Consider the following 16,225-nt stretch of genomic DNA (forward strand, 5'->3'; position numbering starts at 1 on the left):
GCTCGCCGTCCACCTCCGCTGTAGCCCCCGTTTTCTCCTCGACAACAGCTCGCGAATACGATCCGCCATTCTCATCGCTCCAATTCACAGCTCGAGAGCTTTTTTGGTTACGACTATCACTCGCCAAGCATCTCTCAGCGACAAGCAATCTTTACTTTAATTGCCGATCATTCGCGACAACCTCAAACTGCATGGACCGCAACCATTAGGACCCAGGAAGACAGTCATGAAATAGGCGCAGTTCCAACCTATCACTGTTTTCCAGCCACCTCGCTCGGTGGCCAGCAACGACGCGACCATGACTTCATCAAAGCACGGAAAGGAAGTCCACACGAGTCGACGAGGACGAGCCATGGGCCCCGTAGCAAAGGCGCTTATGTCGGTACTGTCCACCGCGACATTAATCTCGGCGCAGTCCAGTAGTTGTGTCTCGTTGGAGGGTTCAACACAATGCTCCGCCTTCCAATCAGCCTCCGTTTCGACAACAGGCTTCGTACAGGGAATTTTGTACGTCAACTCCAAAGGATACCCGTATGATTTGTGCTCATTGGTTCTGGCAGCCCTTTCCTTCAATATGTTTCCAGCAGAGAAACATTCGACAGCCAGTTGCAGTCGTATGTCCAGACATCATACGTCCGGGAAAAGTAGGTTCATGTCGGTGAATGCGACACGGCTGGGCAACGATTGGCTTACACTATGACAGATACCAGACATTACTTGGTTGCAGCAATGTTAATCTCACCAACTCAACCGAGCTGTATGCCCGCTTCACGACAACAGTCATCTGCAACGCCATCGTTCAAAACTCAATAGATGCCTGCAACCTCACTGCAGCCAACTCTAGACCGGTTTGCGCCGACACATGCGTGCGTCATTTGAATCTGGCAGAAAAGACAATTGCTCACGATCCTACAGGCTGAATACGCGCAAAGCGAAGCACTCCTCACCTCCGATAGCAGTCTCTGCAGCAACCCGGGCAGCAACCTGGTCAGCCAGATTCGTGCGGACTTCACCAACTGCGCTCTCCCCGCCGGCTCGTTGTCGTCGTCTAATTGTATTCAAGGCATCGCTAATGAGAAGGAGAACTGTGGTTACGGCAACAGCACCGTCGGGCTTTGCTCGTATTGCGCATCTGGCGGTATTAACTCGACCGACACGTGCTGCTACAACTCGAATGTCGATGAGCGCTGCAAGGGCGTCGTCCTCCCGTCCATCTTTCCCACCATGACTTTTACTCCCCCGACGGCAACGGCATCACCAACCTCCACGAGTACTCCTGCAGCAGGAGGCGGTTTGTCGGGCGGCGCCATTGCCGGCATTGTTATTGGTAGCGTAGCTGGTGCGCTTTTGCTCGCTGGACTCATCTACGCCTGTATTCTGCTTGCTAGGAGACGCAGACGGGGAAGCCAGAAGGGAAGCATCTTTAATCAGCCGGCACCATCTAGGCAAGGGCCGTCGACCGTTAAGATCCCGCCGACGCAGACCACGACTGGATACGAAGTCCTCCCCGGAGGTCGCATCGCACGCATGTCAGCCTTGGAGAGTGCTTCGGATCCTGCACCACCTGTTAGCCGTGGCAACGCCCCCATGGCAGCAGCCGCTGCCGGCGGAGCTGCCTACATGGCTGGCAGAAGGAGAGGCGACGATCCGTCTTCCTCTGAGTTCGGGGATAGTCCTGAGTCAGAGGTTAGAGCTGGTGTCTTGCGACCCCCTCCTACTAACATCAGGAGAACGGGATCGTTGTCGAGCAGCTCGGTCCTCACTGGTATGAACGACCCTCAATCACCGACCAGTGCTGGCATGTCGTCACCACAAGGCATGGCTAGCCAGCAGTCAGAGCAGCTGCCATTCTTCAAGGATTACTATTCACAAGACGACATCCACCCAGGCGATAGAGTCGCCACGCTATGGGCTTACTCACCTCGTGCTCCAGATGAGTTCACTCTTGAGCGTGGCGACATGCTCAAGGTCGTTGGTATCTGGGACGACGGCTGGGCTACCGGAATCTTACTGGATGAACACGCCAACGAATGGGAAGCCCGAAGACAGGCACAACGCGACAGTGGTGTATCAAACACATCGGGTCGTCGTGACTCATCACCACCAGTCAGCGGTGAGATCAAGGCGTTCCCCCTTGTTTGCGTGTGCCTGCCGGAGCACTGGAGGAAGACCATCGAAGGCGATGTGTCGACTGAAGGCTCCAGCGCCCATCAAGGACATTCCGCCTTTTCCTGAGATGTGAATATACACAACTTTTGTATACATCCACGCGACGGCTGTAATTTCGGCATTGGCTACGGCGTTCGGACTCTCTTCCAGCATTGACTTCGACGTATTTCAGCACAATACCCGAGGCCCAGACATCGGAGAAAACCTCGAGGCGAATCTTACAGGCGCAGCTCTTAATGAATCGTACATTACGATATCACGAGTAGCAGCCACCTCGATCCCTCGGTGCCTCTTTTCGCAACATAGACACGAGAAAACTGCATTTTCGTAACGACACGCCTAATGTCTTCAGTCCTAGACGAGCGACTTATTTCTCTTCGACGCGGATTCGCCTCAGACGATCACGGCAGCACGGAAGCTTGGCGACACTACGCCAACACCGAATGCGAGGAGTTCTGACGAGATGAAGATACGCGATCCTAATCACTTACGACGACCACGCACGCCCTCCCCTTTCGCTTCGACCAAGTTTTCAAGTATACCCAGGGGAGCCGACGAAGAATGGGGTTTGTTGAGACAGGGGTCGGGGAGGGCCTCTGCGATCTAATGGTGACCTCTTTGGGCAAGTGCAGATGGAACGGGTGGTGGAACAGATCTTAGGGACCACAAACATGTTTTCGCCGCCCGCCTTTGAGGCGCGAAACCTATCCTGCGACACTTAGCATCACAACATCACTAAGGCTTAATCCTGTGTCCTACCAGATGGCCAGCCCATTTACTTAGCTCAAATATCAAAGAGGATTCTCTAAGCTATCTTGTTTCCCGCTGCGGGGTTGTTGAAGAGCATGCAGATCTTCGTCTGCAAAGTCTGTGCCGCCGATACTACCCTGAGTGGTTTCATCCGCATCGAGGGGCTGAAACCGATGAAGTCACGCGCGCATGGGCAGCTTCTTTCAGCTCTTAGTCCGTCGTGATAGTGCTCGAACCAGGTGATATAAAAGTGTCGGATCACTATTGACCATGTTTGATACAGCAGCCTGCCAGCGGTGAAGCGAGCTCCGGGTTGAGTTTGGATGTGAGACTTGAGAGACTCAGATCTTGACGTTCTCGACATGGGCATCGTGGGCAATGCGGTATTCTTCGGACGAACCACTACCACCATCCAGATTGGGCAACACCAACAAACCTGCCATGAATCGTATCGCGCTTAGAGTTGTACAGATTGACCGACCCCAGCACAGGGGGGGCTGAATGGATTCAAAGATGTCAGATAGCTACGTAAGCGAGGGAGCTGTGTTTCGTGATCTTGCTGCAGCCTCGCGGAAGGGTTACGCTTATTCTGGGGAACGGCCAATATCACGGCCGGAGTAATCTTCCTGATGTTGAAGTATTGTGCGCGGAGCTGAGGTAGATTTCGTGGTTTCGTTGCCGTTTGCGCGGCTGGGCTGGTTGGTTGGGGATGGATGGATTTAGGATCAAACGCCGAGACCACGGTACGGCGGCCTCCCAGTGATGTCGGGGGCCCTGTTTTGTCGTGCTGCTGTCTCCGCTCTGCGTGTTGTGTGTGTTTTTGGTTTTCTCCGCGAGGTGGGCAGCACTTTGCGTGGGGGTTGTTCTTTTGAACATTGGCGGGCAGATCTGACATGTGCCATCTATATTGCTTGACGGGCGGGGGTCACAGGTTTACTTGGGCTGTGGTGATCGTGCTTTGGATGCGGCCCAATTATATGTGCGGTGGGTGTTGGTTTGGTGAGTAGCTGAGGCGTGTGGTGGTTTTGTGTGAGTGCGATGCGATCGATGTGACGGTAGCATACGGTAAGGTAGGGTGGTGTGTGTGACTACTTGTTGACTACGTTTTGTCAGGTGAAATGAAGGTTGCTTAGGTATGAGCCCACGTATCCTTCGTGTGCAGGCGAGTTGCTTGACAAATTGGTCCGTTTTCGTATTACATACGGGATCAGAACAATAAATGTGCACAGTGTTCCTAGAATAACGTCTCATGATGGCATCTTCGACCTTGCTATCGATATGATGAACCTGGCCTGCGTTTGGATTTTATTCGAGGCTTTTTGACGTCACTTTGCTCACGAATATCAAAGTATTCAAATCAAGTCCGTTTTTCTTACTCCCTTAGTCTCTCTGGATCTGAGCTTTTTAGCGAGGTTGACATTAGATCGAGACGGGTTGGTTGCTTTCCAATCAAATTGTCCCTGCGCAAATTACACGTGGCCGCAGGAAAGAATTGATATAGGATCGGAATCAATGCAGAAGCTCTGCAGATTGAAAATCTGTAAGATGAAAACGAGCTCCGCGTGATATGCTTCTCGTTCAACGTCACGCTCGTGACTGCAACTTGTAGAACCACCTACCACACACAGAGACTGATGGAGCTCGGCCGAATCGGGGAAGGGCCAGCAGCGCACGGACCAGAACCTCAACTGCCCCCGCGGTCCTCCCCCTGTCGGAGGTTTAGACAGCGGGACACCGACGTCCCCACTGATTGTTTAACTGGACGGCGTGCATCCCACCTCGTGGTACCTTACCTTACCTTGCTGAACCTTGGATGGTGACCTAATCGCACCCGTGATTGCTTCGCAGCTACGAAGCAACTTCACCGCGCAACCTTCGACTGCAGTTCCGACCGAGACCTGAACGAAACCAACGAACCAACCCCGGGAGTCTAATGCCAACACGCATTACCCATCTGGCTGTTCCAACATGACAAGCTCCCGCAGCGACGAACAAGCAGTCGAATAGGTATCGTAGCTCTGGAGCCACTGCTGACCCGAGATGGGTCAAGGCTTCTCTCTCGCAACGCCATCCGCGGGCTCGGCGGGCATCGACATTCCCGAGCTCTCCGATCTCGTGTATGAGAAGAGCATCGGCAATGCGCGCTTCATGAAGAGCATCCGCGCCAGGCACCATGATGGGGTCGCCCTGGTCAAGGTCTTGGTGAAGCCATACACCCCGATGCCTCTGGAGAAGTACAAGCGCGATATTGAGAGTGAGTGACCGATCGCCGTTCGCTCGACGTTAAGCTTCATGGCTGACCTGATACAGAGCAGCGCACTGCTCTGGCCGATGTGCCCAACGCCTTGGGCTTCCAACGCATCGTCGAAACCGAGACGAACGGTTACCTCGTCCGACAGTTCCTTTACAACTCCCTATACGATCGAATGAGCACCCGACCGTTTCTGGAAGACATCGAGAAGAAATGGCTGGCCTTCCAGCTGCTTTGCGCCTTGCGCGACTGCCACGCACGAGACATCTACCATGGCGATATCAAGACCGAGAACACGCTGGTGACGTCGTGGAACTGGCTCTACTTGTCCGACTTCTCCTCCCCCTTCAAACCTATCATGCTTCCGGATGATAATCCCGGGGATTTCTCATACTACTTTGATACCTCTGGAAGGCGAACGTGCTACGTCGCCCCGGAACGATTCGTCCCGGCCGACGAGGTTGACAGCAAGGACGCAAAGCTCACGTGGGCCATGGATGTCTTCAGCGCCGGCTGCGTCATTGCAGAAATGTTTCTTGAGTCGCCGATCTTCACGCTCAGCCAGCTGTATAAGTATCGCAAGGGCGAGTACGATCCGGTCATCTCCCAGATCAGTCGCATTCCAGACAAGGACTTGCGCGACATGATCTCGCACATGATTCAACTAGATCCGGAGCGGCGATACTCGGCAGAGCAGTACTTGGATTTCTGGAAGAAGAAGGTGTTCCCCGAGTACTTTTACAACTTTCTCCATCAATACATGGAGCTCATCACAGACCCGTCCTCTGGAAACAACCCCATCTCTGGTGCGACAAGGAATTTGGGCGAGGCCGACGACCGCATCGACCGTGTCTTCCTCGACTTTGATAAGATCTCCTACTTTCTTGGCTACCAGAACGAAAAGCGCTCAACGCAGATTGAGCCCTTAGCCGGGAAACTTGGACTGGGCCATTTCCCGATACGCCTCAACATACCCAACCACGAAAATTACATCACGGGGGCATCAGATCCTCCAGAAGACGACGGGACGCTCATATTCTTGACGCTGATCGTATCATCTCTCCGAAACACGGCGAGGGCGGCGTCAAAGATCAGAGCCTGCGATGTTTTGCTTGCCTTTTCCGAGAGAATTACGGACGAAGCAAAGCTGGATCGAGTACTGCCATACCTCATGACGCTTCTTAATGATAAGTCCGATCTTGTGGTCATCGCGGGTCTCCGCTCCGTCACCCAGCTTCTGCAACTCGTGCGGGTCGTCTCTCCTGTCAACTCACACATTTTCGTCGAGTACATCCTGCCTAGGTTGCAGGGCGCCATCGTCGCAAATGCAAACATACCAAGCCCGTTAGTGAGAGCCACTTATGCATCATGTTTGGGGAGTCTTGCAAACACTGCCGCACGATTCCTGGAGTTGGCAGCGACATTGAAGGCGGATGGCACCCTGACGGTCGCCGACCCCGAGCTTGAACCTGGAGTCGAGGCTGAGGCTGCCTTTGATGGCCTCTTCGACGATGCGCAGAGGGAGCTCTATGAGATGTTCGAGCTACACACAAAAGCCCTGGTTGAGGACCCAGATGTGTCTGTTCGCAGAGCATTTTTGACCTCAGTGCCCAATCTGTGCCTGTTTTTCGGCCCAGCGGAGGCAAATGATATTCTTCTCACACATCTCAACACCTACCTGAACGACCGCGACTGGATGCTGAAGTGCGCCTTCTTCGAGACTATAGTCAGCATCGCTAGTCTGGTGGGCAGCGTCAGTCTGGAGGAGTTCATGCTACCTCTCATGGTCCAGGCTCTGACTGATCCAGAAGAATTCGTCGTCCAGGCGGCTCTCCATTCTCTAGCACAATTGGCGAGGCTGGGCCTGCTTTCAAAGACGAAGATGTGGGAGCTTATTGATGTGGTCGTACGCTTTACGATGCACCCGAACGTCTGGATCCGAGAATCCGCCACAGAGTTTCTATCTGAAGCCACGCGCTTTCTGTCTCGGGCAGATGTCAGGTGTATCGTCTTTCCCATGGTAAAGCAATACCTCAAAACGGGAATGGTGCCCGAGTTTGCCGAGCTCGCACTCCTGGACGCTCTGAAGCGTCCCATGTCGAGAGCTGTATTCGACCAGGCCTTGATGTGGGCGCTCAAAACGGACAAGGGCGTTTTCTGGAAATTATCGCAGCAGATTCAATCGTTCTCTTATGGGTCCCTCCCGAAGACCATCACTGGTCGAGCGTCTAAGGACACGCTGAGCAAGGTTTCGAGAAATGACGAGGACGAGCAGTGGCTTGACCGACTGCGAAACCTCGGGCTCGGACCAGATGATGAGTTCAAGCTCCTTGCGTTACGGGAGTTCATCTACCGCGTTAGCAAGATGAAATCAAGAGACGGCGTCGATCGAGACCCAGCCAAGTTGAACGAGGTAATCTCCCTCAAGAGCCTCGGCCTCACACCGCAGACAGTCTTTTTCGACGAGGAGCCGCTGCAGCAGTCTACATTCCAACCCGATGTAGATCAAAAGGGCCCTTACACAATTGCCGACGCTCTATTGGACGCTTCTATGACTATCGACGATTCCACAGGCAAACGGAAGTTTGCAGCCCTCAATAGTCTGCGTACGCGCGTGGTGGAAGACCAAGGCTCTTCATCACGGGACGTATCGCGCGTCAGATCAATTGACCCATCGAGACGCTCGTCAACCGGCCAAGGCAAGCTCACAGTAGGAAGCCCGACGGATGACAGCGCTTCGGTTCACGATCAGCCTTACGCAATCCGGAGGGCAATCCGACATCAGTCCAGCGCCTTGAGCTTATTGGATCGCAAAGACGGCAACAAAAGCATACCTGAGACTGGCATGTCTGGCACCAACGCTTTCGGGGAAGTGGAGGGACCTTTTGCCCAAGCGCCACTTGTCCGGCCCGACATGCAGGATCGCCGGACCAGTACTACTAGTGTCGTAACGAAGTTGAGGCCGAATCACTCGTATGAGGGATCTGACCCTAGCATTCTCAAGATGCTAGATTCGATGTACCAAGACAACTACCCCCACGACATCGCCGAATTTGGGCCTATGGTCACTCCCATTACTCGTCGCAAGCCAAACCGGTCTGTTGGCCAGTCTGGTGATGACCCCTGGCGACCAACTGGCCTCATGGTTGCTACTTTTGCAGAGCACACCGGTGCGATCAACCGCATCGTGGCGTCTCCAGACCATGTATTCTTCGTTACCGGTGGCGATGATGGTAATGTCAAGGTCTGGGATAGTGCCCGGCTTGAGAAGAACATCACGCACCGGTCCAGACAAACACATAAGCACGCGGAAGGAGCTAGAGTTCTTGCGTTGTGCTTCATCGAGAACACGCATTGCTTCATCAGCTGTGCAAGCGACGGCAGTGTACACATTGTCAAGGTCGAGACTGTATCGGCCAGCGGAGTACTGCGGTACGGGAAATTACGTCTTCTCCGAGAGTATCAGCTTCCCAAGGATGAACACGCCGTATGGTGTGAGCACTTTAAGATCGACAGTACCTCAGTTCTGCTCCTGGCGACAAACCGGTCGCGCATACTAGGCATTGACCTTCGAACGATGAATTTGCTGTACACGCTAGAGAACCCCGTTCATCATGGGACTCCTACGTGCTTCTGCGTGGATCGCAAGAGAAACTGGCTGTGCGTAGGAACTACACATGGCGTTCTCGACCTTTGGGACTTGAGATTCCGCATGAGGCTCAAGGGCTGGGGTGTACCCGGCAAGAGTTCGATCTACCGGTTGTGTATACATCCTAGCAAGGGACGAGGTAAATGGGTCTGTGTCGCTGGCGGGACGGGTCAGGGTGAAGTTACAGTTTGGGATCTTGAACGCACAATTTGCAGAGAGATCTATCGGGTCGGTGGCAACAAGGAAGGGCCAAAGGGATACGAGCCATGGGAAGTGGACGAAGACAAGCCTGAGGGCATGCTGGGCCGGTTTGCGACCAACATCGAGACGAGCGGAAGTGGAAACGCGGACCGCGGTGTTCGTGCCATGATCGCAGGCACAGGCGCCACCGACGACTCGCGAGATGTGCGACATGCCTTCATCGTCACCGGCGGATCAGACAAGAAGCTCAGGTTCTGGGATCTTTCCCGCATTGAAAGCTCTACGGTGTACAGCGGGTTGCAAGTTGACGACCCAAGGCCTACGTTTGCGGCCTCTCACCCGACAACATCCATGACTCTGAACACGGAAAGGATTCCGAGGCAGAATGCGACAGCATCCAACGCGGCGGGCGGAACGAAGGGGAAGGCCACCGGCGGACGACCAACGCGCTCTACAGTTATATCTCTTCAACATCAGCAGCTGCTGCGATCTCACTTGGATTCGATTATGGATGTGGCGCTGCTGGAGTTGCCTTACAGCATGACCCTGTCAGTGGACAGGTCTGGGGTGATTTTTGTTTTTTCGTGATGGTACACGCGAGGGCGTTAACTTGGAATCATTGGCATAGATACCTTAAAATACATAATGAATATGAGATAGAATGTTTTCTTCACATCTTAGGTACCTTCAGAGGACAGGAAAGCATGTTATTACAGGCACTGTGCGACAACGGCTGTTTGGCGGGGTCTTACTGTGTACGTACTCCGGATGAACACTGTATGCCCAGGCGGGGATGAGAGCTCTTATCAGACGGCCGGCCAAATTTTGTGGATAGCCGCCTCGTCGACCGCCAACTTTTCAGCCTTGCCTGTTCGTCACGACACCCACGCGACAACCCAATTGCGACGGCGCAAAAACACCTGCGCATCTCGGACACACGACGGCGATTCCTCTGTATACGACGACAAATTATTGCACCGTACCCAAACCGAATCTTTCGCAACAGCGCCACCCACTCCAAAGACCACCCATCATAACCCCGAGGTAACAACAGCCCAAGATGAGGCTCACGGCGGAGCTCATCAGGGACTCGCTTTCCTACCTGAACCCGCTCAAGGAGCGTGAGCTAGATCTCCGAGGTGCGTGAAAAGAGCAGATGCTACACTACTCATGATAAATGAGCTATAGAGGAACAGAATTGATAGCGGGGCCCGGATGAGGGTTTGTGTAGGACATCGAATCCCGGCGATTGAGAATTTGGGTGTTGCTGGCGTGAGTTCTTTCCTTTTCCCTCCTCCCTTCCCAAAGGGCGGGTGCGTTTCCTGTCTACGGAGGCTGCAACCCGACGACTGGCGGATCTGTCTCGCTGACTTTTGCGGAAAACAGCCCCACGACTCCATCGACTTCACAGACAACGACATCCAGGTGCTGGGCAACTTCCCGCTGTCGCCGCGCATCTCTACGCTGCTGCTGGCGCGCAACCGCGTGTCGAGCATACAGCCGACGCTGCCCAACGCGATCCCGAACCTGCAGCAGCTGGTGCTCGCGGCGAACAACCTGGCGGAGCTTGCGGACCTGGACGCGCTGGCCGGCTTCAAGCGGCTGACGCACCTGGTGCTGGCGGACAACCCGGTCACGAAGAGGGAGAACTACCGGTACTGGGTCGTGTGGCGGTGTCCGACGGTGCGGTTCCTGGACTACGGCAAGGTCAAGGAGGCGGAGAGGGAGAAGGCGAGGGAGCTGTTTGGCACGGCAGAGGAGCCTTCTGCTTTGGCTTCCAAGGTATGTTTCTTCTTCTATCTCTGTCTCTCGAACATTCAAAGCACAGGAAGGCTAATGGTGCGATTCACTATGCGGCAGATCATGGGCATCAAGTCCAAGACGCTCGAGGTTTCCGCGGCGAACGGCGCTGCGGCCCCGTCGAAGCTCTCAAGGATAAAGCTCACGGACAAGGAGAAGGAGCGGCTGAAGGAGATGATCAAGAAGGCGGACAGTTTGCAGGAGATTATCCGTCTGGAGAAGATGTTGACGGAGGGGACCATCCCTGCGGGAGTACACCTCGACGGAGATGCTACCATGGAGGGTTGAGCTGGAGGAAAGGTCACAGGCGAGATGATGCTTTTTTATTCTCATGGACTAGCGTTATTACGAACAAAAAGAGAGGTTTCAGTTTCACCTTGATGCGGATCCGTGCTATGGATGCAGAAAAAGAGAAAAAAGGTTCGATTTGGTATTCGTACACTTCGTTAAGAGGCTATGTGCTACCTAATTTGATGGTGCTGGGGGTGTGTGGTTATGTGTGAATTTGGTCTGATTAATCCTAAAAACCCCGTTGGCCATTAGTTCGGCGGATGATCAGGGGGTCCATGTCTTTGAGGCAGGTAAGAAACGGTTTCAACCCGTCATATCGACGTCGCCGTCAGCCTGGCGAGCCTCGGCCTCAAGCTGGGCGTTGGGGTCGTCATCCTGCATAGCAGCGGCAGCGGCAGCGGGGCCAGCAGCGGTGCCGTTGACGCCGTTGGTGGTGGACTGGCGCTTCTTAGGTTCCGAGTCGGCCTTTCTGGGGTTCGCGCGGGAGATTGCGGCTTGGTCTTTGATCTTCTTGTAGGGGATAGTCTTTGGGATGACGTCCTCGAGGAATTCGAGGTTGTCGTGATGGTTGACGGCGTTTGCTACAGGGGCGGCGGTTTTAGTTTCGTCTTTCTCTGTGAGAAAAGGGGACAGGAAGAGAAGAAGCTTACCGAGATCCTTGTACTGGACGTTGCGGCGGGGTTTGCGGTCCATCTTGGCCATGTTCTGGCCCTCGTTGGCGAGGTATTGGATGAACATCTCCTGTGAGACTTGTGAGTGAGGGTTCGCTCTGGAGAAAAGGGGGAATTTACTGTTGCGAGTGTGATGACGAATGCAGCATTGTTAGAGCAGATGCCAATGTCTGGGTCTGTGGCGATGATCTTCTTCACGCGGGCCACTGTGAGATTGTCAGGTGGACTGGTTCGAGGAGAGCGTCGTGAGAGGGCAGCATACGAGGCAGAGCCGGCTGGCCTGTTACCTCCTTCCTTGGAGGAATGGCGTTGGTGTTGTAAGGCATCTTTGATAGTTGGGTGGGGAGACTGATTGGGTGAGAGGTTGAAAGACTTGAGTCTGTATGAGAGTCAGTGAGAGACTCTTAGCCGTGGTATAGAAGCGATGATCTGAGTGACAATGCCTCAAGCTGGAAGTGAGATCTCAAGCCACACTTCCCGAAGCTTTTATAAGTAGACCCCAGACGGCTGTTTTAAGTGAAAACGCCTCAAAAAAGTTGCTCGTGAGGGCATCGGCTCAACATTGGTATTTTCGGAGCTGCAGAGGCCGGATGGGGAGAAATTGAATAGAAGTTACCAACCTGTTCCAAGACTCGGTGTCTATGCCTGCCGAGGATGGCGAGGCAAAAGGGGGCTTGATCGGGCTTGAGATCTCTTGTGCAGTCAATCAATTATGATATTGTACCCTCAAGTGTCCGATTTCTCTGTGTTCGAGGTAGCCGTTGTGGTAGAGTCGTCGAGTTCGTTGTTGAGTGAGATGTCTTCGCCAAGGTGGTCGTCAAGGAGAGGCTCACTTTTGATAGAGTCGCGCCAAAAAAAAGCCAGTGAGACGCGACCACTGACAACGCGCTGGTTTGAACCGCTGCCCGCAGCCAAGCCGCAAAGCTTAAGCACCAATTGCAGGGGGGACCCAGTCGACCCAGTCGACCCCAGCATACCATCATTGGAACCCCCCCCCCATCCGCGGCGCCGGTTCCAGCGCAACCACCAGCAGCATCGCCCGCAACCTGCATTGGGGATTCCCCAGAGATCAGCAAGCTCAGGACAGACTACAGATACCGATCGCAAACTACCTACACCAGACCCCCTTCCCTGTCGAATCATTACCGAACCGAAGAAGCATTCCCACGGGCGACGTTCGAACGAGGGCACAGGTCGCCCAGAAGAATCACCACCTTGCGCCCAATTTGCCTCGCTGTCGCGAACATGAGCAGTGCGCCGCCGCCGCTGCCCAGCCGACAATGACTTCACGAACCACATCCTTCTCCCACAGCCCGCACCGGCTCCCGCGCCCTTCCATCACATCGAGGCTCTCGTTTGCCGTGTCGAACGCGGAGCAGAGCGACGATGACGAAGAGCAGAACGAGGCAGGCGAGGCCGCCCCCGGCCCGCGGCAGCAGCAGCAGCAGATCGAGGAGGAGATCGCCGAGATCAAGCGCTACGAGGACTTCACCACCATAGATTGGGTCCAGGACGCCGCCCGAGAGCAGGCGAGGAGGAAACTGCGACGTCGGCGGCGCGCCGGCATGCTCGACACCGGCCAGGCTGGGTGGAGGTACCGGCTGCGCGAGAGCTACGACGCTGCGCAGGGCTGGCTCGTGGTTACTCTGATAGGCATCACGATCGGCCTCAACGCTGCCTTCCTCAACATCATCACCGAGTGGCTCTCCGATATCAAGATGGGCTACTGCACGACGGCCTTCTACCTGAACGAGAACTTCTGCTGCTGGGGCGAGGACAACGGTTGCGCTGAGTGGCACAAGTGGACGGGCTTCGGCCCTGTCAACTACCTTCTTTACATCATCTTCGGCACGGTTTTTGCGTTCACGTCGGCGACACTCGTCAAGTCATTTGCTCCGTATGCGGCAGGATCGGGTATATCGGAGATCAAGTGCATCATCGCAGGCTTCGTCATGAAGGGGTTCTTGGGGTTCTGGACCCTCCTGATCAAGTCTGTCTGTCTGCCCCTGGCCATTGCGTCTGGGCTGTCAGTTGGAAAGGAAGGGCCCAGCGTGCACTACGCCGTGTGCACCGGAAACGTCATCTCGCGGTTGTTTGACAAATACCGCCGCAACGCCGCCAAGACCCGGGAGATCCTGAGTGCTTGCGCCGCGGCGGGTGTCGCCGTCGCATTCGGCAGTCCCATTGGTGGAGTGCTCTTCTCTCTGGAGGAGATGTCGAGCTACTTTCCATTGAAGACGCTCTGGCGCAGTTACTTTTGTGCCTTGGTAGCGACAGCTGTCCTTGCGGCCATGAACCCCTTTAGGACGGGACAGCTTGTCATGTTCCAGGTTCACTATGACCGCTCTTGGCACTTCTTCGAGGTGGTGTTCTACATCATTTTGGGAATATTTGGTGGTCTCTACGGCGCTTTTGTCATCAAGTGGAATCTGCGGGCTCAGGCTTTCAGAAAGAAGTACCTCACCAAATACGCCATCGCCGAGGCGACGATTCTGGCTGCCGCGACGGCAATTATTTGCTACCCCAATGTGTTTCTCAGGATCGACATGACGGAAAGCATGGAGATCTTGTTCCTAGAGTGTGAAGGCGGCGAAGACTACCACGGCTTATGCGAGCCGGACAAGAAGCTTTCCAACATCCTGTCGCTGGCTCTGGCAACGATTCTGAGGGTTCTCCTCGTCATCGTCTCATATGGCTGCAAAGTGCCTGCTGGAATTTTCGTTCCGTCAATGGCCGTCGGCGCTTCATTTGGACGAACAGTGGGCATTATTGTCCAGGCGATCCACGAAGCGAACCCCACGAGCGCCTTCTTCGCAGCTTGCAAGCCAGACGAGCCTTGCATTACCCCTGGCACGTACGCTTTCCTCGGCGCAGCTGCAGCGCTCAGTGGCATCATGCACATATATGTGTCCGTCGTGGTCATCATGTTCGAGCTCACAGGAGCCCTGACCTACATTCTCCCGACCATGATCGTTGTCGGCGTGACAAAGATCGTCAGCGAGCTCTTCGGCAAAGGCGGCATCGCCGACAGGATGATCTGGTTCAGTGGTTTCCCCTTTTTAGACAACAAGGAAGAACACAACTTTGGCGTCCCCGTATCAGAGGTCATGCGCACCGAAGTCACGTCTCTACCGGTCAATGGCATGTCCTTCGCACAGCTTGAACGTCTGCTGAAAGACGACAAATATCAAGGCTTCCCCATCGTCGAGGACGAAACCTCCAAGATTCTGGTCGGCTACATTGGCCGCACCGAGCTGCGCTACGCCATCGATCGTATCAGACGTGAGAGATCCATCAGCCAAGACGCAATGTGCAGCTTTTCGCCCCCTCCAGCGTCAATGACCCCGGTAACACCAACCGTCGCCGTCTTCCCCAGCTACATGTCCACCTCGTCCGTCGACTTCAGCCGCTACATCGACACCACGCCCGTCACGGCGCACCCCCGCCTCCCTCTCGAGACGGTGATGGAGCTCTTCCGCAAGATCGGCCCGCGCGTCGTGCTCATCGAGTACCACGGCCGCCTGTCGGGCCTTGTGACGGTCAAGGACTGCCTCAAGTACCAGTTCACGGCCGAGCATGCCGAGAACCCGCGTGACGACTCGGCGCTCGCCGAGAGCCAGGAGAAGCTGTGGAGCGCGATGCGCCGCGCTGCCGGATGGGTGTCGGATAAGGTGGCGCTGGCCTCGGGAGGCAGGGTGAGGTTGTCGTCGTTTGACGAGCGGAGGTCACCAGGGGCCCGGCCGCTCGGAGCGCAGATTCTCGACGGGGACGAAGACGATGCTGATGACGGCGCGTTGGAGCTTGAGAACCGGTGATTTTGTGGTTATGTACGATGTTGATGGGTTATGGGGAAATATGTACGGATGGCGTTATGGGCATTTACAAGGTCGGCTTCGGGCTTAAGACGAATAGATAGATTGCGGCAGGCGGCTGCGAATGTCACGTGTTTTCTTACTTTTTGATCGTTATATCTTGCGAGGGATATCTTGGAATGTGATATGTTAACATTCGCAGCTCCGTTGTCCGCAGCCTCTGTGGTGATGGCGTTGTAGTCTCACCTAGGAGAGGGCAAGACATGCTCTCAGCGGTCGGGTGTGGATGTCACTTGTGTGATTTCGTACTGCTAATATCGTGGTAGAAGGAAGGAAGGTAGGTACTCTATCTACTTCACCTTGTGGACCCCTCCGGTCCCGAACAATGGAAGGAGCACACCCACCTTTGCTACCTACCTCCTGCCCATCCATGATACCTGTCTGGCTCGCCCACGAGACAAAGGGTTATAGACGTCAGAGCCGCCCTCACTTTCGGTTCCCCAGAGACAACTAGCACGCAGTGCCTCTGGGGCGTGCATGGCTGAACACGTTAAACTCGGAGTGCAAAATCCTCGGATTTTCATAGGATCGAAACCCAGGGCCCTGGGTTCGATCTGAACTTTTTGACCCT

General features: G+C 54.8%; 5 protein-coding genes across 5 annotated transcripts; 4 read left to right on the top strand and 1 right to left on the bottom strand.

Moving 5' to 3' along the window:
* Window positions 1-298: 298 nt before the first annotated feature.
* On the top strand, window positions 299-2,235 carry CGGC5_v004057 (uncharacterized protein; the record flags this gene model as incomplete). Its single annotated transcript, XM_032033132.1, has 4 exons — window positions 299-507; window positions 561-644; window positions 704-866; window positions 916-2,235. The coding sequence occupies 4 exons, from the start codon at window positions 299-301 to the stop codon at window positions 2,233-2,235; spliced, it is 1,776 nt and encodes a 591-aa protein (XP_031887616.1).
* Window positions 2,236-4,959: 2,724 nt separating this feature from the next.
* VPS15 (putative serine/threonine-protein kinase VPS15) lies at window positions 4,960-9,608 on the top strand (the record flags this gene model as incomplete). Its single annotated transcript, XM_032033131.1, has 2 exons — window positions 4,960-5,173; window positions 5,230-9,608. 2 exons carry the CDS (start codon window positions 4,960-4,962, stop codon window positions 9,606-9,608), a joined length of 4,593 nt encoding a protein of 1,530 aa, XP_031887615.1.
* Window positions 9,609-10,080: 472 nt separating this feature from the next.
* On the top strand, window positions 10,081-11,108 carry lea-1 (U2 small nuclear ribonucleoprotein A'; the record flags this gene model as incomplete). Its single annotated transcript, XM_032033130.1, has 4 exons — window positions 10,081-10,159; window positions 10,252-10,292; window positions 10,407-10,802; window positions 10,881-11,108. The coding sequence occupies 4 exons, from the start codon at window positions 10,081-10,083 to the stop codon at window positions 11,106-11,108; spliced, it is 744 nt and encodes a 247-aa protein (XP_031887453.1).
* A 306-nt stretch (window positions 11,109-11,414) lies between these two features.
* On the bottom strand, window positions 11,415-12,834 carry DPB3-0 (DNA polymerase epsilon subunit C; the record flags this gene model as incomplete). Its single annotated transcript, XM_032033129.2, has 6 exons — window positions 11,415-11,692; window positions 11,762-11,852; window positions 11,903-11,988; window positions 12,045-12,161; window positions 12,403-12,421; window positions 12,760-12,834. The coding sequence occupies 6 exons, from the start codon at window positions 12,832-12,834 to the stop codon at window positions 11,415-11,417; spliced, it is 666 nt and encodes a 221-aa protein (XP_031887471.2).
* A 228-nt stretch (window positions 12,835-13,062) lies between these two features.
* Window positions 13,063-15,597, top strand: CGGC5_v004061 (putative chloride channel protein UM03490-D; the record flags this gene model as incomplete). The annotated part of the gene is made up of 1 exon (XM_032033127.1): window positions 13,063-15,597. One exon carries the CDS (start codon window positions 13,063-13,065, stop codon window positions 15,595-15,597), a length of 2,535 nt encoding a protein of 844 aa, XP_031887642.1.
* Between the last annotated feature and the right edge of the window lie 628 nt (window positions 15,598-16,225).

The sequence above is a fragment of the Colletotrichum fructicola genome (assembly GCF_000319635.2).
Source record: "Colletotrichum fructicola Nara gc5 chromosome Unknown KSG_Nara_v1_contig02, whole genome shotgun sequence".
Lineage (NCBI taxonomy): Eukaryota > Fungi > Ascomycota > Sordariomycetes > Glomerellales > Glomerellaceae > Colletotrichum > Colletotrichum fructicola.